Source organism: Trichosurus vulpecula, chromosome 9 (genome assembly GCF_011100635.1).
Source record: "Trichosurus vulpecula isolate mTriVul1 chromosome 9, mTriVul1.pri, whole genome shotgun sequence".
NCBI classification, from domain to species: domain Eukaryota; kingdom Metazoa; phylum Chordata; class Mammalia; order Diprotodontia; family Phalangeridae; genus Trichosurus; species Trichosurus vulpecula.
The window spans coordinates 148,549,013-148,572,979 of record NC_050581.1 but is presented as its reverse complement, the minus strand read 5'-3'; the positions used below and the strand labels follow the sequence as shown (position 1 = coordinate 148,572,979).

General features: G+C 42.0%; 1 protein-coding gene across 1 annotated transcript in view; it reads right to left on the bottom strand.

Moving 5' to 3' along the window:
* Nucleotides 1-5,237: 5,237 nt before the first annotated feature.
* The window catches only part of SLC6A6 (solute carrier family 6 member 6), a gene marked incomplete at its 5' end in the record, with an annotated part of 58,515 nt that continues 39,785 nt past the window's right edge, over nt 5,238-23,967 (bottom strand). The window contains 5 exon segments of the mRNA XM_036737443.1: nt 5,238-11,995; nt 14,035-14,205; nt 18,733-18,833; nt 19,920-20,022; nt 21,747-21,884. Coding sequence (XP_036593338.1) covers nt 11,855-11,995; nt 14,035-14,205; nt 18,733-18,833; nt 19,920-20,022; nt 21,747-21,884 — 654 coding nt within the window.

Genomic DNA, 23,967 nt, shown 5'->3' with positions numbered 1-23,967 from the left:
ATAAATGCTTCATAAATACTAGTTGGTTAACTAACAGACAGCTTCTGGACATACTCTCTGCTATGGCATCCCTAGATATTTCCAGTTGGAGTGGAACCTTGGGCCAAAAGCTCCTGTCCTGGAAGTAGCCGGTCTGTTGTCCTCACCTTCACTGCCATTAGGCCCATTGTTAGGCTTCCCCATTATCGCCTGCACTAGCTGGGCAGGATTGCTTCAGAAGAGAAAGGTAATTAACTCCTCATTGTTGAAGAGGTTGGACACTCTTACTCTGAGTCTTGGTAATTGCCTCGTGCCAACACAGCTTTATCCCATAGGTCAACTCTGGGGCAAGAGGTACAAAAGTTGGAGTTGGAGAGGGTGGACACTACTCTGTGGCTGGGACAGAGACCTCTGGTTACCAGGAACCCACTGCCATGGAGACTGTCCTCACCCCAACTCTTAAAGAAGGCATGGTGAAGGGGAAAGATAACAGGATTGGGAATCAGATGGATTGGAGTCCGATCCCTGGTTCCGCCACGCACCAGCGGTGTAACTTTAAGCAAGACCCTTCCCCTTCTCTATGCCTCAGTTTCCTCATCTATAAAATGAGGTAACCATTTTAACAATTCGGCCAGTGGCTGCTGTGGGGGTGAAAAACCAACATGAGCCCAACAACAAGAACACTGCAAGCCCAGGTTCTGTTGATCTGCTTTACTAAGGAAAGCATTGTTAAGGGGTTAATAACCTTACTTTAATCCAGCATACAATTATCATTCACTCAGTTCAGTGGGAAAAGCCAGCCCCTGAGCTTCAGAGCAAATACAAACAAATTACAAACATCCACAGACGGACCTTGTCTGATTCAAATCTCAATGCATAGTTACCAGAATTTAACAAAGTCCGAACATCCAGGTTTACAGGCTGGAGGGCTCTTAACTACAGCTGCCCAGAGTCTCCACATCAGCACACCACCAAGAGGGAGAGCCCTAAGCACATAGCTCTGTCTTCCCTTTTTATACGCTCTTTGTCAAACATCATCTGAGTGACCAGAACTTAAGCTCCTACGATTGGCTCTGGTTTTAGCAACTCCCCTTAGGGGTTTTGGGCCTACTTGGGAGCGAATATATAATCAGACCTCCCTTCATTGGCCCCACCTTAGTTAACAATGCAGTAACCCGGACTACATGGCCTTCTAGCTCAAAATCTCTGATCCCTATAATCTGTAAATCTGATCATTAAGTTTATGATTCCTGTAAATATGTCAATCCTGATAATCTGTAAGATGGGGACAATTATAGCACTCACCACCCAGGGTTATTGTGAGAGATAATACACGTAAAGTGCTCAGCAAACCTTCAACCACTATTACAAAAGCTCTTGCCGTTCTTGTCATTAGTTTTCTAAGAAGATGGGGTGTTGGAGGGTGGAGTGAGGATAGAGCAGTAATCCTATTATCAAACAGGTGCATTTGGGGTAAGAGATTGAAGAAGGGCTTGGTATTTCCCATTAAAGCTGAAAGAGACCTTCCAGAATGCTGTTCTCCCCTGATCTTTCCCCACCCCCGTTATCTCACAAAGGAAAAGTTCAGTGTAATCATCTGAGAAAGGATTGGAACCCAGGACTTCTGACTCCTGAATCCTCACTCCCTCAGCTAGATTTTGAAGTATAGACTCCTTGTGTGTGGAGGGAAGGGGTGGGCACTGGGGGGAGGGGCACTTCCAGAACAACAGATCCTGGTATCACAACACTGGAAAAGCAATCAACCAGAAATGAAACCCCTCCATTCTTCCATTCTTACCCTATGCTCATTCCCTCCATCCTCCGCCCCAGATTGTAACCCCTTAGCAAAGTCAGAGCATTTTAGAAGAGAATGGTTTAGACTAGGGAAAGAAAATAGCCCTGGAATGAGCTGGGGGAAAGGGGCAACAGTCTCTCTGTATTCTCCACTGGTCAGACCACATCTTAGGTACCATGTTTTGTTTTGGGGACCATAGTTTAGGAATGCCATTGATAAAATGTCATCGGAGGGCATTTAGAGAATAGATACCAGGACGGTAAAGGTCCTTGAGGCCATGTCTTGTGAAGAGTAGTTGAAGGAACCAGGGATGCTTAGTCTGGAGAACAGAAGATTAGGAAGAGAGAGGAGGGATCTAATAGTTGGCTGTCACACAGAGGAGGGATTCATTTTTGTCCTCTTTGGTCCCAGAGGACAGAGATGGAGCAAGTTGCAGAGGGATGGATTTAGACTTGATGTCAGGAAGAACTTCTAAGTAAGAAGAGGCATCCCAAAGTAGAATGGGATGCTTCAGGTGCTCACAGATTTCCTCTTGCTGGAAGTTTTCAAGTCAAAGACACTACTCTGTGGAGTGGGACCAGAGACCTCAGAATACCAAGAAAGGCCAGCATTATCAGAAAAGGGTGACCATTAGTGGGGTGTGTGGTAGTGGGGATTCTCCTCAGGGATGAATTGGATGAGATGGCCTTTGAAGAGTCTTCTCTGACCTTCTATGAAGACTGGAGAAGACCAGGTCTTCTTAACCTGGGGTCTGTGAATCTGCTTTTTAAGAACATTTTGACAACTGTAATTCAATATAATTGATTTCTTTTGCAATCCTTTGTATTTTATTTTATGCATTTAAAATATGATTCTGAGAAGGGGTCTGTAGGCTTCACCAGGCTGATGGCTACAGGGGTCCAGAACACAAAAGTCTAAGAATCCCTGGGCTAAATGGTGCTTCTGAGGTCATATGGGTACGTAGGGGGACAGCTAAGATTCTAACTCTAGCCTTTTGCTTCTTGAGTGGTCTTTTCTCTGCGCCAAGCCGTTGAGGCCCCTGAGGTTCTAGTCCCATCTGTGAAATCCAGACCATAGATTCCCTTTGAAAGCAGCCCTGGGCCAAGCCTCCATTCAGATCAGAGACTTGGCAAACTTTCGAAAGTGGCCGGCCAAGCCTTCCTTTATCCTTATTTATGGGTTGTTCATTCGTACTTTACAGATAATGGCCCTCGGGCCATTGTGGCTTTGGCACCTGCTCTTGTGGCCGGGTCCAGGGCATTGTGGTATAGGTGGCACTCAAGGTTTCCCAAGAAAGCCACCATTTTTGGAAGGCAAGAAGACCTAGTAAATCCAGTAGTGACATCCCTGTCTCATGGGGAGCAACATCAGGGAGAGAGGAGGAAGATGGGTCCATTCCCAGAACACGCGGCTTTGAGGTAATCTGTGGGCTCAGTGTTGGGGTTCTAGAGGTTGCAAGAAGCACTGCTGAAGACTGTCAACTGCCTTATAGATCGAAACTGCTGTTTGGCATCAGGAAGACCTGGGTTCAAATCCTACTTCATATCCTTACTAAGTATGTGACACGGGCATTTCAGTTAACCTCAGCCTCAGTTTCTTCATTTGTAAAATAGGAATAATACCTGTATTACGAACCTCCTTATACTAATGAAATCATCATTCTGGTAAAAAAAAATAGCAGATTCTTTCTCACAGGGTTAGTGGCTCAAATGAGTTTGTACAAAGCACTTTGCAAACCTCAAGTGCCATTATAAATATCAATTGTTAGGAAAGACATTTTTGGCTGTGGAAGAGACCTTCAATAAATGTCTAATCCTTTAGAGAAAACTGAGGCCCTGAGAAATTAAGTGACTAAGGTCAGACTGAAGCAGCAGCCACTAAAATTAATTGGATTATCACCAGAAACAACAGATGAAGCCAGCATCTGAACCCAAGTCCTGACTATAGAACTCGAGTTCTTTCCACTGTACCACAAATAAATTGGGTGGGGGCAGGGGAAGAAGCAGGAACAGCTTAGTCAAGTCACTGACCCTAAGAATAACCCTAACCCCCAAGAGGAGTAAGAAACCCTTCCCCTCTGCCTTCTCCCTCGAACTATACCTGGGACTTCCTAGTCTTTTCTAGTAATTCCTACAGACAATCTGGCTGCCACTGCAGGCCAATGTGGGTGTATGTTTATGTACCAAGATTATAATTTCCTGTTGCATGAAAGAAAGCCCTTCCCAATGATTGGCGTGCTGCCTTTGGGAGCTCAGTGTGGCGGAAAGGACACTGGACCTGGGCAGGCGTCCTGGCTCCAGCTCTTGACTAGCTGTGCCCAAAATCAAGGAGCCCCAGCTTCTTCATCTGTCTAGTGGAAAGCTTTCCCTTCCTATGAGGCAGGAGTTTGGTGAGGAGCATGTCTGCAAAGAAATGGGAGTCTGCGCTATTTTTCTAAGTTAGAAGCTCCTGGGCCACATCAGGTCCACAGCCTCTGGCCTCAGGTTTCTAAAATGCTTCTTTGGAATAAACAATCTGATACACGGATACACACTGCCATAGTCCCAAATGATAACCTTCTGTCCCTAATATAAACTAGATCAAAGGCTTCGGCTCAAAATGAAAACAAATCTTCTTTTTTTTTTTTTTTTTTAGGGAAAGAAGTTTAAGGGTGTACGCTCATTAATTCATCACCCATCAAGAGTTGAGAGTGGTAGTGGGCCCAAGTGATCACTGGATTGGGGTCTGTCTTGGCTCTGTTGACTGATGGGTAACCTTGGACAATTCAGTTTCCTCCTCTGTAAAAAGGGCAGGTTAAACACCCCCCAAATCTTGCCTAACTCACAGGGCTGCTTTGAGCAAAGTACATCATAAACCTTAAGGCGTTGTAGGAATGTAGACTGTTATAGCTAAAGGAATTTTATAGCTGGAAGGATCCTTTGAAGGAGTCTAGTCCTAAGACTCATACAGAAGAGGAAACTGAGACCTGAGGAGGTTGACTTTTTCTCCTTTGGGGGGGGGCAGGGAGGGGCTTTCCTGGTGGTGGCACATAGTAGGTATTAAATGAGTCACCCAGTCAGTTAAGTGACTAAGGTAGGATTACTCTTCTGATTCCAAAATCTCTTTGCTACAGAACTTCATGCTGCCTCTCTAGATGATTCTGTGAAAAAGCCAGAGCCTTAACTAGGAATTTTTACAGCTAGGCATTGCAATGGGAGAAATGGAAGGGCAGGAGAGGAGGAGGGGGAGAGGGTAATCTCACCCAGACTGCCACCTCTAAGGGAAGAAAGTATGCCCTCACATCAAACAAATAAGTAGGAAAGGCTGAAGATGCTGTGGATATCCTCTAAATGCTGGGATCTTAGAGCAAAGCCCCAGTTACCTGTCCTAGTTATAGCTCTGAGTTATAAACTATCTTATGAACAATCTGATTTTCAGTGAAAGTAGGCTGTATCATTTTTTTAAACAATAACTGTAAGATTCATTGGATTTATAAAGGAAAGGTTTATTTTTATCTGTTATAAGGTGATTACAAACTTCTCTAAAAAAAACAAAAGCAAAGATGACTTAAAAATATTGATATACATATTATCTAAAAAGCAAAACAGAAAAAAACCTGCCAAGTACAAACAGAGATTCATATCATCAAACGTTTATACACAAAGCTTGTATACTGCAAGACTGAATTACATGCCGAAAATCTTGTTCAAATACAAATATTCCTGTTCGGAACAGTCTCTTGTGGATATTTTTTAATTTAAAAAAAGCTGAAAATGTCTTAAAAATATCTTTAAAGTTTTAAAAAAGTTCAGATTATCCCGACAGATTTGCATTTGAAAGGAGGAAATAGGAAGATCCCCACTTTCCAATGTGCTAATCATATAGTCACAGTTGCTATGATTTTTTTTAAAGGAACCCACATTTTTTTTAAAAGCCAAATACATAGACGAGATGTCACATCTGATGTCGCAAAACTCTGGAAGCATCGGTGGTAACATTCACAATGCAACAATGAAGAACAGCTTCCAATTGAAACATGCTTTCCAGGGAGGACTTGGCCTGGCTGACTCCAGCACCCAGGAAAGTCACCTTTTGGGGTCTCTTGTAGTTTTCTGCCCTCAGGGCCCTCCATTCTCTGTCTCTGATTGGCCCCCAAATCCTCCAAGATTTGAATATTTTTAATCCATTTTTTCTTTCTGTTTTTATTTTTTTTACTTTTTGTCAGACACAAAATTATTTACAACACCCACACAGAATCTGATTCCAAAGTTGAGATTTCCTAAAACCTGGTCACATGCTAAGAGATCTAAGTCAGTTTAATTTCATGCTTGCTTTGTGCCTTGGGTCCCCACTCTGGGGGGCCTTCTCTGTCCTGAGTCTGATCCTTGCTAAATGATGAATGTCCAGTGGAGAAAGTATTTTAATCCTTACTAGGTGGGCTTTTCCTTGCTCACAATTAAAGGTACACCTGGAGATGCTGGTTGGGGTTTGTTTCAAAAGCTCTGCCTCTGTGTTCCCATTCTGTCTTCCATGACCCTTAATGGGTCCATGACATCTTAAAAACACAGAGACGAAAAAGAGAGCCTTGAGGGCAAAGGTAGGTGGGCATAGACCCACTAGCACTGAAGAGAATGCTCAGAGCAATACAACTTGCCAGTTTAGATTTGTTGCCTTAAGAAGGGTAAGGGATATGTAGGAGCTGAGGGTGAAGGGATCACTAGGGGTGGGGAGGCTGTGGGGCAAAATAGGGAGCCTGAGGCTGGAGTCCAATGGGAGAAGGAAGGAGCAGAGTTCAAGAAGGGGTAAAGAAAGCATGGGAAGGGGTCCCATCAAACAAAGCCACATAGAACATCAGAGAAGTGATCCTAGAGTCTGCAGAGAAATCTGGCAGTTGTACAGCTTTTTCTAGCGGGCAATGAATTTGAATGATGGACAGGTCCACACATATAGAGCTGGGTAGATTATAATCAGCACCTCATATCAAAACAAATAAAAGGGAAAGGCTGAAGGAGAGCCAACCTCTCAACTTTTCAGTCATCACCCTCAAATGCCAACCTTTTCTTCAAATCTTTGTCAGGCTTTTTGAAAGTTATTATTATTTTAACCTTCCTTGTTTTTTTCTTGTCACTGGGGCTGTTATTTGGATCTTAGTCGAGTATGCTGCTTACTCCAATTTTTTCAAAAGATGATTAATTACCTGGGCACTTTAGTTACAATGACTGGAAGGATTTGTGGAAGTGAATGAGTAGCCATAGAGTAAAAGTGGAATAATAGATCCCAGATTCAAGAAGAAACCATCACAACACTTGCCAAGCTGGAGGGAACCTCTAGAATCGGTAGATCCCCAACATTAGATCAGAATCTACTGACAGTTCTCGAAGGCTTACCTCTCCTAATAGGTATACTACACTACCATCTCTGGGGTTTGCCAGGCTCCTCAGCCAATCAGAAGCAAACTTCTTCCCCCTCTGCTTGCCACCCTCTCCATAAAATAAGAAATAGTCCACTTAATTCAACTCCCATCTTGACAGACATCTCATCTTGGTGGATGAGAAGTCTATTCTGTGAGCTGGGCGGGATTTCACTGTCTTTGCCTCACTCTAAATGTCAAAGAAGGAAATGTGAGGAAGAGGGACATAACTTCTGATTTTTAGGAGTACTAGTAATTATTAAAGTATTATAGATGTAGTCAGGAGTTCTGCCTGCCTTCCTCCTTTATAAATCTCTTCCATAAAGATGTTCTCTGACGTCACATTCAGCTCTGGCATTATAAGATCTAAAGGGTTTTTTTTTTTCAGTTCTAATCTTCTCTATATGAATATTCTCTGTTCTAAGGTTCCTTCTAGCTCTAATGTTCTCTGTTCTAACACTCCTTCTAGCACTAACATTTTATGTTCTCAGGTCCCTTTTAGCTTTAATGTTCTGTGTTCTTAAGAGCCCTTCCAAAGATTTTAAAAGACATTTACCTACAATTTTTTCAACTAATTCAATTCATCTCTATCCAGTTTTGAATAGCATTTGGTGATAAGCAATACTAATGAGATAGGAGAGTTGTGCTGTTCCATAGGAGTTTTGATTTCAGATCAAGACCAAGCATCATTACCATGGGGACAGAGGTAGAGTGGTGGGGGAAAAAAAGCCCTGAACTAGGAAATAGGAGACAGGAGACCCAAGTTCTAGGCCTGAGTCTAGAACTAACTTGATGTAGGACATTGGGCAAGTCACTTCCCATCTCCGAACCTCAGTTCTCTCATCTGCAGAATGAGGGCTTGGACCAGATCATTTTCAAAGTCCCTCACAGCTGGAACATTCTATGAATCTTTGGACCCTTTCTGAAGAAAAAGCTACTCATCTCATTTGATCAAGTTCATTCCAGCTAAGATTTATCCCAGGGACTGTCCTTTGATTTCCAAAGGTTTCTTTTTTTTTTCTCTCTCCCCACCAATTATTCTCTTCCTGCCCTTCAAGATCTCACAACCTGAGACATCTCCCTAGGGAGGAAAAATGGTGAAGGCAGTGCATTCCTTTGACTTGTGTTCCATGAAAAATGGTGTTTCAACCACATCTGGGCCCCTCGATATCCAGATGGCCTGCATCTCACATACTTAGACAGAGTAGGACCAGACTCATCAAAATGCTAATTAAAAGTTTGATTTATATAGATAAATGAATATATAAAAGTTGACCATTATTACACATACTATCCATGGAGTCATGTTCTATACAGACAGAATAGTCATAAGAGAGATTATGTTTGATGATGGGTGAAACACCAATGCTTCCGAAAATGTCATCAGTGGGAGTAGCCAACCTTCTAGTTGACGGCTGAGAGCTTTGTCTAGAAATCTTTGGTCTAGAAAAATGGCTGGCCTGAGGATCTTGAAAGATGAGACCTTCCTCAAGCCAGTCGCAGAATGTATGAATTTAGGAAGGGCTCAGAACACCGCCATTTTTCACTCCATGTTTCTACTTCCTGACCAGGATGATCGAAAGTAGTAACTTGCCAGGTTCGGCTCTGGCTTGGGGGTGAAAGGGGATAGCAGAAGGGGTATTTTTTGCAGTTGATTCACCCATCCCCAATCATGATGAATGGTTAAGTTCACTAAAGTTCCATACAACAAATAGGTTACATTTCTACAAAGGAAACTGGGGTGTGGGGAGAAGGGGATACATTTACAATCATAAATACCCAGAAAAATATAAACATAGTAGAATTGTTAAAGAGTTTGGATTATAAGTTACATTTGGCAGAATATCATTTTGGGGGGCAGGTGAATTTTTAATGCGTTACATTTAGAACAGATAAAAGTATTTGAAAAGCACTGCCCTCCTGCCTCGAGCACCCCTGCATCAGGACATGCTCCAAACAGCTCTCTGCATCTGGAGTCAGGGATGGAGGGCAGGTTTTCTTAGTGAGATCCTGCTTTCTGAGAATCCAGCCTTGTCTCTAAGCCAGGCCGAACTCTACTACCAGGGCCAGAGTACCTTATCCCAGGAAAACAGAAACAAAAACAAAAACACTTCACTTCATACACTTCACTTCATACAATGAGGTCATTGCATATGTGTGTGACACTTAAGAATTTTTTTTTTTTGGTAATATACTCTGAACTTGGAAGCAATTGATTTGAATGGCACAGTTCAAGTTAGAAATGGGGCTGGTGTCTCCTTAGTGGTGATTTTAAAGGTGTAGTACCATCTCCTCTGGTTCATAGTGGAGCATAATTATTCACCCTGTAGGGGGTTGGGGAAATATTGTCTTGGGGATATTGGCCCCACTAAAAATCTTAATACATCAACTTTTTTTTCATTCTCCCACCCTTCAGTTCTTCCCTTTCCCCCTCTCCTACTTCCTTCCATCCACTGTCTGTTGCTATGTAGTGTTTGTCTAAACAACACATCTAGCATCATAAAAATTAGCGTTTTGCTACTGTGGCGTCTACCTAAGGCTGCCAAGGACTTTCATTTTTGGATGAGAATTTAGGCTGGACACCTGCTCCCAAGTCCTATCCTGTAGCTGTGAAATGGACCATGATTATTCCCATGACATGGAAATCCCCCTTTTCTCTGGGACTGGGTAGGGTCAGGGATACAGGCAAACCAGGAAGCTACTTCTCAGAAAAGATTCATTTAGCACTGGCTGCTTAGAAGACTGAGTCACACAACACATTGCTATCTCCCTATTTGGTTATGGCTGGATTTGGGTGGGTTTTCAATGGACAATCCAAACAGTGAGGTGGTAAGGAAGTGACTCCACCTAAGTCTCACTAATTTCTGGGGCATAAGGCCGCTGCCTGCCCCTTCTCCTAACTCCAAGAAGACTTAGTTACAGACTCAGCTGGGAGGCTTCTATATCTTTTAAACAAATACTTGGAGGTGGAAAGAGGATAGTGACAAGATAAGACTGGGAAAGGCTAGAAAGAGTAACAGCACACTGGTTTTTAGTGACTGTCATATCCTCAAGTTCCACTCAGAACTCCCCAATTCAAGGCAGGTCCCAAATACATCTCATACTTTCTTTGGTCCACTTGCACTCTCCTCCTTCATCCCTGTATCTATGTAACTCATCAAATACATGGTTTGGTTTAGGAAAGCCACACCATAATGGTGGGTTAGAGATTTGTGATTTTTTAGGAATGTCAAGAACCAGGTATGTTTCCATTAAAAAAAAAAAAAACGTAAAAACAAATTTAAAAAAACCACCACTAACAAAAAATGTGATGGCATGGAAGCAGATAATGGACCCTGTAGCTGAGACAAAACCCTTCAAGAGGCAAGGTGGTTCCTAATAATTCAGCAAAGATCACCCCTCCTCTTCCTTAGGGCTTCCTGAAACCTGAGCACACTAGAAGAAAGCCAATCATTTGAAGGTCAACGCTGAATATGGATGAGCAATCCTAGAATGGCCCCAAAATTATAAATGGGTCAGCCTGACAATTGCAACAGAAGCCCACCAAGAGTCCTAATCCCCACAACTTGCCATCCTTTATCCCTAGCCTAGCCAGGAAGGCTAGGGAGTCTAACTATTGGGACGGAAGCAGGAGCCAATTTAGCAAAATGGCGTCTAAGCAAAACTCAAGTTGGGGGAAAATCTTTGCTACTGGTGAGTTACAGTAAATATCAGAGGGCTACAATGCCTTTAATGGTTTCTAATTTTAAAGCATGATTATTGTATTCAATTCAATTCTTTGAGACTATAGGGCACATTTTTTATTAATTAAAATTTCCAAAAGTCTAGGTTATGATTCCTTTTTTGACTTTATTCAAAAAGAATTACCTGAAACTGAGGCTCTTATTACTCTTAGAAAGTCTTCAGTGATAGTATTTCTGCTGCGAACTCCAAGACAAGTTCATTTCCTTTGTTGATTTTGTGGGAGTTGGAGGTCTCCTGTTTCACACTTAGTCATATTTTGTGTGTGTGAGCCTCTCTCTCCTCAGCTACAAATACAAGGGTAATGAAGCTCCAACATCCAACCTTTTATTGGCTTCACTCCCAATGCCTCCTTCACTCTTTCTGATGTGGCCTTGGCCAATGTGGCCTTGGCCAACAGTGGCCAACATGGTGGGCTGCCTAGGTCCTCTCCACCTGTCATTTTTGTTCTTCCCTGAACCACATTCAAAAGGTACTACACCTTTGAAATGCTCAGAATAGCATTTCTTTTTGCTCTTTGGGACAAAGTTTACCCTAGAGCTCTTGTGCATGACCCATCCACACCAGCACCTGGAGATTGCTTTAGAAACTGAATATATTGCTGGCAAGAAGATCAATTCAAGTGGTAAAGGTGTATAATCATAGCTAGGTATAAAAAAAATTAATAAATTCCTGTAATACATCTAATTTGATATGAAAGCTCAGTCTCCTTGGAGACATCTGCATGTGGTTACTTTATAAAATAGTCTTTAAAAAAAATACAACACACACACACGTGCGCACACATGAAAAATAACTTTCTCTGTGAGAATGAAAAAACAAACAAGGAAAAAAAAAACAAAAAAAAATCCAATCCTAGTGCAAATATAAAGCTCTGTAAACCTGGTACTATGAGAATCTAAGGTTAGTAAACGGCAGTTAAAGCAGGTTTCTCCTCTCACAGAGAGAGCTCACATCATGGTCTCCACAATGATATGGGTGGGTTTCACGAGGTCGCCATTCGAGTTGTCTCTGGAACAGAACGGTGTGGACCCCTCAGGCTCATGGTGCCACCGATGTACATGCTTGGGGACAGTTGCTGCCTTTAACCTCTAAGAGAAGACATGACAGAAAGGCAGATGCATTAGAAAAGTGAACAAGACCAACTGAGGCCTTTGTTTGAAGGGCTACCCTCACCCCCAACTTGACTAAGTCATGGCAACTATGGAGGCTCCATGTCCACTAGGCCTCCCTTCCAGCCCTTTCACGAAAACTTCAAAAAGAAAGAAAGGAAGAAAGAAAGAAAGAAGGAAGGAAGGAAGGAAGGAAGAAGAAGGAAGGAAGGAAGAAAGGAAGAAAGAAAGAAGAAGGGAGGGAGGAAGGGAGAGAGGAAGAAAGAAAGAAAGAAAGAAAGAAAGAAAGAAAGAAAGAAAGAAAGAAAGAAAGAAAGAAAGAAAGAAAGAAAGAAAAGAAAAGAAAGAAAGAAAGAAACCTTCCGTGACTACTAATTACCTAATTACCTAGACAATAAAGTTCAGCATCCTTTGCCTGGCATTCAAGGCCCCTCACAGCCTGGCTCCAGCTTATCTGATCTACAGCTTGGGTAGCCAGAACAATTCAAGAAGCTCATAGAATCACCTAAGTCAATGTTGGAAGATGTTTGCAAATCCAGGGCAGGGTGCTTTCTCAGAGATTCTATTAGTGCCAAATCAGCAGCAAGATGATTGGATCTAAGTAAGAAGACCTGGGTTTAGCTTCCAAATTACCACTTATTACCCATGTGACTTCATCTGAGCCTCAGTTCCCCTTTCAGGAAAATGAAGGCATTGGACTGTTTAAAGATCCTTCTAGCTCTAAACCTATGATTCTAAGAATTATTTATGTGACTTCATCTGAGCCTCAGTTTCTCTTTCAGGAAAATGAAGGCATTGGACTGTTTGAAGATCCTTCTAGCTCTAAACCTATGACCCTAAGAATTATTTTAAATTCTTAGGAATAATAACAACTTACATTTCTAAAACACCTTAAGATTAACAAGATGCTATCCTCACAACCAACCCACTTTAAGGTATATTGTAAAAGTACTATCATTTCCATTTTGCAGAAGGAAAAACTGAGACACAGAAAAGGAAATCATTTGTTCATGGTTATATCACTAGTAGTAGGAGGGAGTGAGCTGGAGAGTTCAACTGTATCCTAAAATAGCTGAGCTAAACAAAATTTCTCACGGCCATTCAATGGAGTGTGAACTGTAAACTGGTCTCTTATCTTTCTCCAGTTCACACCTTCCCTTCCCACTTCCTCCCTCTCTTCTCCTTTGGATGTAAAGAGCAGCTACTTGGCTGGCAGATGACAAACTGCCCCATACTTTGTCTCAAAGCCAATCCCTAGCCTACTGGCTTCATGCCCCCATGCTCCAAACCCCATGCTCCGTGCCCCATGCTTCCCGGCACAAGAAAACCGCTACTGTAAGCTGCTTTCCAAACTCTAATGAAAGAGATATCACAAGAGGGACTGGAGAGCCTGAGCCAAAGTATATGTCCCAGCTCTGCCTAAAGCAACAATGGAGAATAAACCCTAAGACCTTGGAGGCTGACCAAGCTTAAATGTTAGGGAGACTTTTAAGAAAAGACATGTTCCATTTTGTTTCTAGCAGGGGTCCCACTTTCACCAGACACTGGAGCCCCAGTGATTGTTAAGAAACCTCCTGAGGAAGGCAAGAAGCAAAGGGGCTGCCAGAGAAATCAGAAAGGGCAGGGAGTGCACAGCCTGATGCTGGCATGGCTCAAAAGACTAGCACTTCCTCTCACTGGGCCAAGTGGGAATTAGAGAGAACAAGAATAACAAGAAAGAAAGGGCTGCCATTACTTTATTGCAGACTCATAAGAACTTGGTCCTCGGGGTCTGGAGGTCTGCAGGGTCACACAGCTAGTTAAAAGCAAAGCCAAGACTAGAACCAAGGTCTCTTAGTCCAGTGTTCTCTTCCCTCAAATAACTCTTCCTTTGAACCTCTAATTTTACCCTTGGGCATAGAGCAAGACCTCTTACTCAGGAGTTTGGGGTCCATTTGTAGGGTCCAGGTATAGGGTTTTGTAGGGATGACTCCCTGCTTCAGAAATGGAAGCCCTCCTGCTCCCCTCAGAGCTCTTACCTCAATGAGTGATCCACTTGACTGGGCAATCCGAATAACCACCATTAAGGGGATGCATAACATGGAAGAGAGGGCCAAGCACCAGCCTAGGCCAATGGCCCATTCAGGGTAGACATACTCTTTGTTGTAGGTCAGTGGTGTATGTTCAACCAAAGAGAAGATGAAGCATCCCTGTGGAAGAGTAGAAGCATTATGGAGATGAGTTTTAACAGGGATATCTCTAGGTGACTGTGGTCACCAAGACCATCCCTTAAGTCTCTGGCTCTTAATCTTTTTTGTATCATGGCCCCTTCTGGCAGTCTGGTGAATCCTATGGACTCCTCAGAATCATGTTTTCAAATACACAAAGTACAATACAGATGAAGTCACAGGAAAACCAATTGTACTGAAATAGATACCAAAATATTTTAAAAACAAGTTCCCCTTGGGCCCCATATCTTTGGCTGTCATAAAGTTGTCTCAGGGTAGGTATGGGACTCAGTACTATTCTTAGAGGATGCTTGGCCTAGGGTGACTCCTGACTCTTAAGGATAAGGTTCCTGGTTGGGCCTGATTGGGGAGAAATATGGATGGGACTGGAGGAAATCCCAAGTAAATCTATGGACCAGTTCCCCTCTGGTCCTCAGGTGAAATCAGGTTCAAATGAATAACAGAGATAATAAAATATGGGAATAGTCAAAGTTGGAGGACATGTGGATTGATGGGAACACTACTTTTGTAAGACAATGCTAAGTTTCACTGAACTTTTTTTTCATCTTCTTCTTAAGATTTTATAAAGAAAACAGATAATAAATAGGTTTAGAAAGGACACGTCTCCTCATTTTAGAGATGAAATCACTAATGTCCTTACCAACTTCTGATCCTCAGGAGCAGAAAGCCTAAGATGACTATTCTGATTCATTGGGACTCTAGGGACAGCTTCTGAGCCAGACACATAGAATCTCAATCATTTGAAGGGTCAGAATATGATGTGTTTGGCTCAGGCCAAGATGGTAGATTTGGCCCAAAAGCTACAACACTGCATTCCTGGCTACCAAGAGATCTAATGAGAGAAACGTGGATGACTCGATGTCAATCCGTCCCCACCACTGAAGGATTTAAAGGGCCATGAGCAGATGGTAGGACAGAACACATTCAAGGTTCCAGTTAATAGATTTGTGCCCCATTTGACCAAGTACCCTATTGAACTTCAATCAGTTCCTGCTACCTTTGTCTGATCATGTTCAAAAAGAGAATCCTGGGGGCATCTAGGTGGCACAGTGAGTACAGCACTGGCCCTGGAGTCAGGAGGACCTGAGTTCAAATTCAGCCTCAGACACTTGACACACTTACTAGCTGTGTGACCTTGGGCAAGTCACTTAACCCCAATTGCCTTCCCTTCTCCCCTCCAAAAAAATAAAAAATAAAATAAAATAAAACAAAAAGAGATCACAGGCAGCTAGGTGGCACAGTGCATAGAGTGCTAGATCCAGAGTCACAAAGACCTGAGCTCAAATTCATTCTCATAATTACACATTACATCACCCTTGGCAAGGCAATTCTTCTGTATGCCTCAGTTTTCCCATCTATAAAATAGGGATAATAAAGCACCTACTTCTCAGAGTTGTTGGGAGGAGCAAATGAAATAATATTTGGAAAGCACTCTGTAAACCTTAAAGCACTAGAAACGTGCTGCCTATCATTATTTTTATCGAAAGGACCTCATTTGGCAGATGAGGAAACTGAGTCAGAGACAGATTAAAGTGACTTGGCTGAAGGCGATATTTGGTAATGATTATTTAATCTAATGTCCCAAATTCTGGATAGCAAAGCCTCAAACTGAAAGAAATGATGACTAGTAGCATTGCTGGTGCTTCAAAACAAAGCTATTTTTAAAAAACTAGACCGGCGATCTCATTGGTGTTGGGAACTCTCTCAGGTGAGGAAAATTCCTCTATCAGAGCCTATTGGCTCCTCCTCTAATGCTTGATAATCAGAGAGTATGGTCAGGGGCAATGTGATGGAGGTTAAGGGATTTGACTTGGACCACCCGGGTAGTATATGGCAGGGATGAGGCTCAAACAGATTGTCTTCCTGATTCTGAGCCCCATTCCTTGTCAAGAAAAAAATATGCAAGAAAATCTAGTGATCAGAACATCGATGAACCATTGTAAACCATCAAAACTAGTCATGGGATTTTCTTAGCACTTCAAGCCATTGGTGCTGATTGCTTTCTCAAGGGCTAGATTAAGGAGACCATTGGAGAACCTTCTACAGAATGGGTCTCAGATCAAATGAACACAAAGTTAGTAGCTGCTATTCTAAACCAACAAATACTTTTCCCTGTAGGTTTCTTAGAGTCTCAGGCCTGCCATGCTTTGCTGGAGTGTGGAGATGATCCTGGTTTGTTGAGGGCTGTTCTAGTAGGGTACAAGGTCTTCCAGAATCTTTTCAACTAGAAAGGTTCCGAGTGTGGGCTTGGTGACAGACTGTACCCCTGTCACCCACAGAAGAACCTAGTTAAGTTCAGAGGCTCATGAACTAGCAAGGAAGTCACAAATTCTTTTGATCACAGCAACTCTTGAAATTAGGTTGGCACAATGCCTGGTACCCACTGGTCACATTATAGGTGTTTGCTGATTGATTTAAAGCTTCCAACTAAGTCATAGAGGGAGGACGCAAGGTGGCTTAGTATAGGGACAGCCCTCATCAAAGATACAAAGATCATTTAAGGCAAGGGTTCTTAACCTAGAATCTAGGTGCTTTTTAAAAACATCTTGATAACTATATTTCAATACAATTAGTTTCCTGGGTAATTCTGTGTATTTGATTTTGTGTATTTAAAAATTTATTCTGAGAAAGGGACCCTAGCTTCACTAGATAGCCAGAAGAGTCTGTGACATTAAAAGGGGGGGCACTAAAAAGGATCAAAGTATTTATAGATATGTGACAAGCTAGAGCTAGAAACAACTTTAATGATCACCTACTTAATTTCTGGAGAACAGTATACATTTTTAGGTACACACACTTTCGACTGGAGAAGAATGAGACAGAAGAGGGTACATTTTTAGGTACACACAAAATCCACCTGAAGTAAATATAAAGAGTTTTGGTAGGGTTGTCACTAGCATCTTAGTTGGGAATCAGAACATGCTTCATGGAGAAAATGGCACTTGAGCAGTTTTGAAGGTATAGATAGGGAGCCCAGTACTCTACCCACTGCACCACTTAGCTGTCTAGGGATTGTAAAAGGTGGGGGTAAGGAAGGAGTATAATCTAGGCTTAGGGGAGAGGTAGCGCAAGAGCCCTGGAGATGGGAGGTAAAATAGTGCTGTACACAAGGAATAGAAAGGCCAGGTTGGCTGGACCATGGACAGTGGTCCGTGGAGAATAATTGGAGGGTGTGTTGGAGCCTAAGGTTCACCTCTAACCCTAAGGCCATCCATCAGTGAGTGAACGGTTGTATGGTAACCAAAGGTCTCCTTACAGGCTCATAATTTTTGTTGTGGACATGGTCTTTAGATAACACCTAGATATAAAGGGGACAATATAATAGCTGGCTGCTAACTTCTACCATCTTATCTCTTTGTGTGTCTTTTCCACATTTAATAAAAATTTCAGCAAACGGCTCTTCAAATATGAGCAGAGAACTGGAAAGCAAATGTTTGCTCCCCTTACCAATATTTTCAAAGGCAAGTGTTTGTTTTCAGGTAAGATGAAGCCAATATTTGATATGAGTCCCTCCTGGCTGGGGACTCTGAAGGAACTCCATGGTTGACTGAGCAGAAAGGTCCATAAACATGACAGACAGAGAGACATTCACCTGAATACAAATTTGCCCTTCCAAGATGACTGGCAAAAATAGCTTGCCTCTCTTTCTGTGGGCTTCACTTTCAGTGCACCAAAATCAGGATGGGAGGAGAAGGTATTATACCTAATCCCATTGAAATAGGGGGCAAAGGTATGCCAAGTTTACTCATACCACAGCCAGCTCTAGAACAATGGAGGGTGTTGGGGAAGTTGGGTGTTGTAGTGGATAGAGAATTAAAGTTAGACCTGGAGTCCGGATAGTTGTTATTCAGTTGTTTCAATTGTATCCCCAATTCACGCCCCCCCCCGATTTAGGGTTTTCTTCTCTCTCTCTCTCTCTCTCTCTCTCTCATGGTTCAATGACTTGCCCAGGGTCACAGAGATAGTAGTAAGTGTCTAAGGCTGTGTTTAAACTCAGGTCCTCCTGACTCCAGGGCCAGTGCTCTATCTACTGTGCCACATAGCTGCCCTATATGGGGTTTTCTTGGCAAAGGTACTGGGGTGGTTTGCCATTTCCTTTTCCAGCTCACAGAACCAAGTTAAAATCCTGCCTCAGACTCTTAATAGCTCTGTGACCCTGGGCAAGGCATTTAACCTCTGCCTGCCTCAGTTTTTCTCATCTAAGCATGGGGATAATAACAATACCCACTCCACAAAGTGGCTGTGAGGATCAGCTGAGACAATAAAGGCAAAATTCTTTGCAAAGCTTAAGCTTCTATAAAAATGTGCACTATTATTGAATGCCATTTTAGACATGGCAGAGTGGACCTGGTGACTTACAGAAGTGGCTTTTACTGAGATTGATGTTTCCAAGGCAAACTTCTTAGAGATTACCAGCAGGCCCTCGACTTAATGCAATAGAAACCTTTGGAGAAAGGGGTACTATAGGTTAGGAAGCTCTAAACTTACAACACAAAGAATGGGTGTGATGGCACACCAGCTCCATTTCATCCAGGGGCTAGGTCTATATCCAATCATCTCCTCAATGCGATCGTAAAGACGATCAGCACCTGGAAGAGATATGTTGTCAATCAATCAACAAGCATTTATTAAATAGCACTTAACACATGATAGGCCACTTAACATGTGCTAGATATTGAAGACACAAAGGAAGGCAAAAAAGGGCCTTGTTGTTAAAGAACTTACACTCTAATGGGGAAGAAATGCATTGGGTAAATAAAGTAAGGTAAATAAATGGCTGCTAGGTGGTGCAGTGGATATAACTCCAGGCCTGGAGTCAGGAACTCTTCCTGAGTTCAAACCTGGCCTCAGGCACTTATTAGCTCTGTGACCCCAGACAAATCACTAAACCCTGTTTGCCTCAGTTTCCTCATCTGTAAAATGAGCTGGAGAAGGAAATAGCAAATAGCTCAAATATCTTTGCCAAGAAAACCCCAAATGGGCTCACAGAGTCAGACCCAGCTGAAGCAACTGAATAACAAATAAAATAACCTTAGGTAAGAGGACACTAACTTTTTCTCACTCATTTTTTTAAGGCAAAGTCCACTATACTCATGAGTTATGGGAAGAAGAAAACATGTGACCGAGCCTTAACAGCCACAAATCACTAGCCTGTGTCTGACTCATTAATTCATGGGATTGAAGGCTGCTAGGGTACGTCTATACCCCTATGACTACTATTCTCTTCAGAGAAGCATGAGTAACATTATGAAAAACGGCAACTTCATTTGAATAAGTATGCGGCTACATCGAAGGGGCCTAGTCTTCATAACCTGCTCATACCACTTTCTAATGCTTCATCCCTTCACACACAAGTTCAGTCTTTGCCTTGGTAGCCTCTTACATAGCCTTTCTTTCTACCAAGGAATGGTAAAAGTAGTTTGGGCCCTTCACCCCAAGTTGCCTTTCAATATCTGGAATAGCTAAGAGTCACAGCACCCAAGAGCAATAAGCTAAACTCCTACAACATCCTGATTTTTTTTTTTTTTTTTGCTAATAGTAAGCAGGCACCAGGTAGAATTCTTGAATTCTGAAGGCTCTCATTATACCATGAAGTAATCCCTTCCCTTGGCCTGCCCGCTGGGGAGAGTGACATTTAAGTACATTTAAGACAACAGTTAAGATTCTGTACTCACCAAATACCCAGGAAATAGCAATACATTCAAAGAATGCAACCCACAAGAGGCATACACCGCTAGCTGCATAGTAGTCAAAGAGTTGAAACACATACATGCCACCCTGTGAACAAATCACAAAGGAAGTGAACTTTCTGGGAACTGAGGACAAAGTGTATAGTTCACTGCCACCACCCCCTCTATAGAAGCAAAAACCTGATTATTGAGACAACAGACCTTTATGATGACAAAGGCTGAAGTTATATCCGAACCAACTTTTTTTTCTCCAAAATGAAAACCTCAAATCAAAGCTCTCTACTGAAAATCAGTTCTCACCCCAAAGTCTTTACACATAAATTAGAGCCAATATTAGGCTGCTTGGAATACTGTGCTTTTCAGAGAAAGCTTAGGAGAAATATCCCCCTACTCCATTTTAAAAAATTTTCATTGTGGGATTTGAATTAATTTGTTGATGTAATTAAATTGCTTTATGAAGGTTCTGAAGCAGGGAAATTCAGGAGGCAGGAAGCCAACTGTTAAGATCAGAGATTTTCTGCTCTCAGTGCGAATATTTTCATTTCTCCTGTCTTAGCTTTTATTAAACATATTGCTGCTAAGCAGTTTGAAATAGATGAAAAGTGAATTAAAAAAACAGAAAGATAAATTGACAGAAACATAGATAATTGGGAAGAAAGGAGGAAGGTAGGAAAAAAGGAAGATGAAGATAAAAGATTATGATAAAGATAGAAATATAGAAAAGTTGAGCAGAGAAATTTAGACAGATAGATGGATAAAAGATGAAATAATTTTCTATTTTACCACTAGACTCACTTAACATTCTATAATATGGAGGTATACATCATTTCTAACCACATTGTCCTTCATCCAATGGCTTCTGCCATCATCCAAAGAGACAAAGGCATTTATTCATTCAATAGTTTCACCAATGTCTGCAATTGGGCTTTGACTTTACATATAGCAACTTTAAGATAAACATTCTAGGAAAGTGTAGTGTCTCAAAAGTAGAATCTGCCCTTGCTGTCTCTATTTCAATTTCCCTCTTGGTATAGAGCATCCTTCACTTTAAGGGAGGATTCAAACCATTGGATAAATATTTAATGATACAATCTTCTAAGTACAATATTTTTGGGGGAAATAATTTAAAAATTAAACTTCAAAAGGAGATAGAAGGCTTTTTCATGCAACTGACTAGGTACAAAAGAAACATTTATATAATGGCCCCTCATGGTGAAAAATGACACTTTATGGGCCTTTTATGGGACCTGCAGGAGGCTTTAATCCTAAGTGAGATATTTATAATTGATGTAAGCCATCAATACCAGACCCAAAGGATTATTTCAACTTTGATTTTTTTGAATAAGTTTTGATAGCCCATGTTTTGATCAAAGAAACTTTCAATCACATTACAAAAATCTACACAGGATATACTTCTCCCTGCAATGCAACCCCAATTCAGATAGAAACCAAGCAAATTTTATGTTTGCAAATTTAATCAGTATTTGGAGTGAGAAAGAGAAGAAAAGTCTAGAGGAGTCAGTACTAGGGATGTTGGGTCATTTCAGCCAATTGTAACAGCAGCTCGTAGCATGCTGCGGCTACAGTTATGATAGCAAATTATATTTATACAGTGCTTTTTGTTCATTATCTCACTTGGCTCTCAAGGACCAACAGCAGTTATCCAGCTGGCCAGTTTCCCACCTCCAAGGAGACGAGGCTTTAATACCAGACTACACGAACTAAACAGCTTTTGACATTAACAGAAATAGAATGTGTATCCACCAAGGACTGGAAGAAACAACAGAGTAGTGGGTGTCCAGGAATACTTACTTCAGTCACCATAGTAAGGCCCAGAAAGTAGCTAAGGATACACACTAAAGCAATGAAGATTTCCCGTCGGTAACCCTTCCTTAGGAAGGATGGGTACAGATCAACCAATGATGTGATCAGTCCTTCAACTTCAACAAACTAGAAGGAAGAGGAAAATGACAAAAATACATCAGACTGAGTTTTAGCTGACCCTCAATGATTTCCTTTAACATAACTTCAATTTTCTTTTTTTTTGGAGGGGGGAGGGCAGGGCAATTGGGGTTAAGTGACTTGCCCAAGGTCACTCAGCTAGTAAGTGTGTCAAGTGTCTGAGGAAGGATTTTTGAACTCAGGTCCTCCTGACTCCAGGGCCTGTGCTCTACTCATTGCACCACCTAGCTGCCCTTCCTTTAACATAATTTCAATACATACTCTCCCCTCTCTCCAAGCCCATTCTAATTTCCAGCTAACTCAGCGTAGTGGAAAGAGACTGGATTGGGCTACAAGGATCAGATCCCTAGGCTCGAATCCAGCTCTGCCAAAGACTTGCCCAGTGACACTGGACAAATTTTCTACCTCCTCTATAAAATGGGGAAAGGGAATGGACAGATGGATGAAACAATACTTATTAAATATTAACTGTGTCAGAAACTGTGCCAAAGTTAGGGGTCCAAATATAAGCCAGCAAGAGACTCCCTGCTCTCAAGGAGCTTACATTTTAATGGGGGAAGACAACAAATATAAAAGGTGGTGACCAGAGAGGAGTGTAAGAGGAAGGGAAGAAGGGGAGGCAGAGAGGGTTGGATTTAAACATCTTGAAGGTCCCTTCCAGGCCTGATTTTCTATGAATTTAGTTTATCTATCACTTAATTGCAATCCATTACTTTTAAAGCTGGGAAATTCCAAGTCAAACATATGCTATTTAATTTGGGACCTGTTTTTCCATGAAAGAGAAAAAATGATTTCACATTGTGCAAGTTTCAGATAACTGAGAAATATCATGCCAGAAATGCAGAAATACTATCATCTAAACGTTATTTGTGGGATGAAAGTAGTGTGTTTTCTCTCCCTCTCTCTCTCCTTATCTCCCCCCCACCTCCTCTCCCTCTCTCCCACCTCTCTCTCTATTTCTCTCTCCCCCCTCCCTCCTCCCCTCTCTGTCTGTCTGTCTCTCTCTCTCTCTCTATCTCCGTCTCTCTCTCTTACCCCCCCCGTCTCTGTCTCATCAGAATCACTAGAACCCTGGCCCCCTTATCTAGGATTTGAAAGCAATCACCCTCTCTGCCCCTGCCCTGCTGACTAGTCAGCTCTGTGACTTTGGGCAAACCCGTTCTGGGCTTCAGCTTTAACATCTGTAAAATGTGAGAATTGGGCCGAATGCTTTCTCAGATCCCTTCCAGCTTTAGCATGTAATGCTTCCATAGTTATGTTGATCGATTAGGTTTTGTACCCTTCTCAATATGGGGATGTTAAGGACAAGTAAAGGAAGTTGTGATTTCAGTGAGTGAGTATTAAAACCCCAAGGAAAATTTCCCCCCATTTCCTTGAAGCTTGGAAGGATTATAGTATCATGGATTTAGATCTGGAAGGGACCTCAAAAATTATCTAGTATAACCCTCCCCACCCATTTTACAGATAAGGAATCGAGGCAGAGGGAAGCAAAGCAACTTGTCCAGAGTTATACAGTGGGATTCGAACCCAGGTCTTCCTAATTTCAAGTCCAGGACTTCTATCTACCTCATCAAACAACATATTATACCAAAGTAGTCACTGAGACCCAAAGGGGTTTAAGGGACTTACTTAAGATTATAATGATAGCAAGGGGAAAAGGCAGCACTGCAACCCAGGTCTCTTAACTCCCAACCAAAAGTTTCCTACCACGTGGCACAGACTTTCTTAAACAACAGACAGTATGAACTGCACCAAACCGTATAGTTCATAAGGAAAAGGGGAAAAGGCTATTTCTGCTCTTTGATCTGACAAGTCATAAAGACAAACTTATTTCTTTTAGCAGTTCTCATTTCTTAGAGTTTGATTCCTCACAGGTAGGGGTCCCCACAATGAGAGCTATTCCCAGTCATGCATCAAGGTGGCTCGGTAGATAGAACACTAGATTCAGAGTGAAGAATATGGGAGTTCAAATCCAACCTCAGGCACTTACTCACCTTGGGACCTTGGGCAAGTCATTAAACTGTTTCCTCAACTGTGAAATAGAGATAGTAACAGCCCCTACCACATAGGC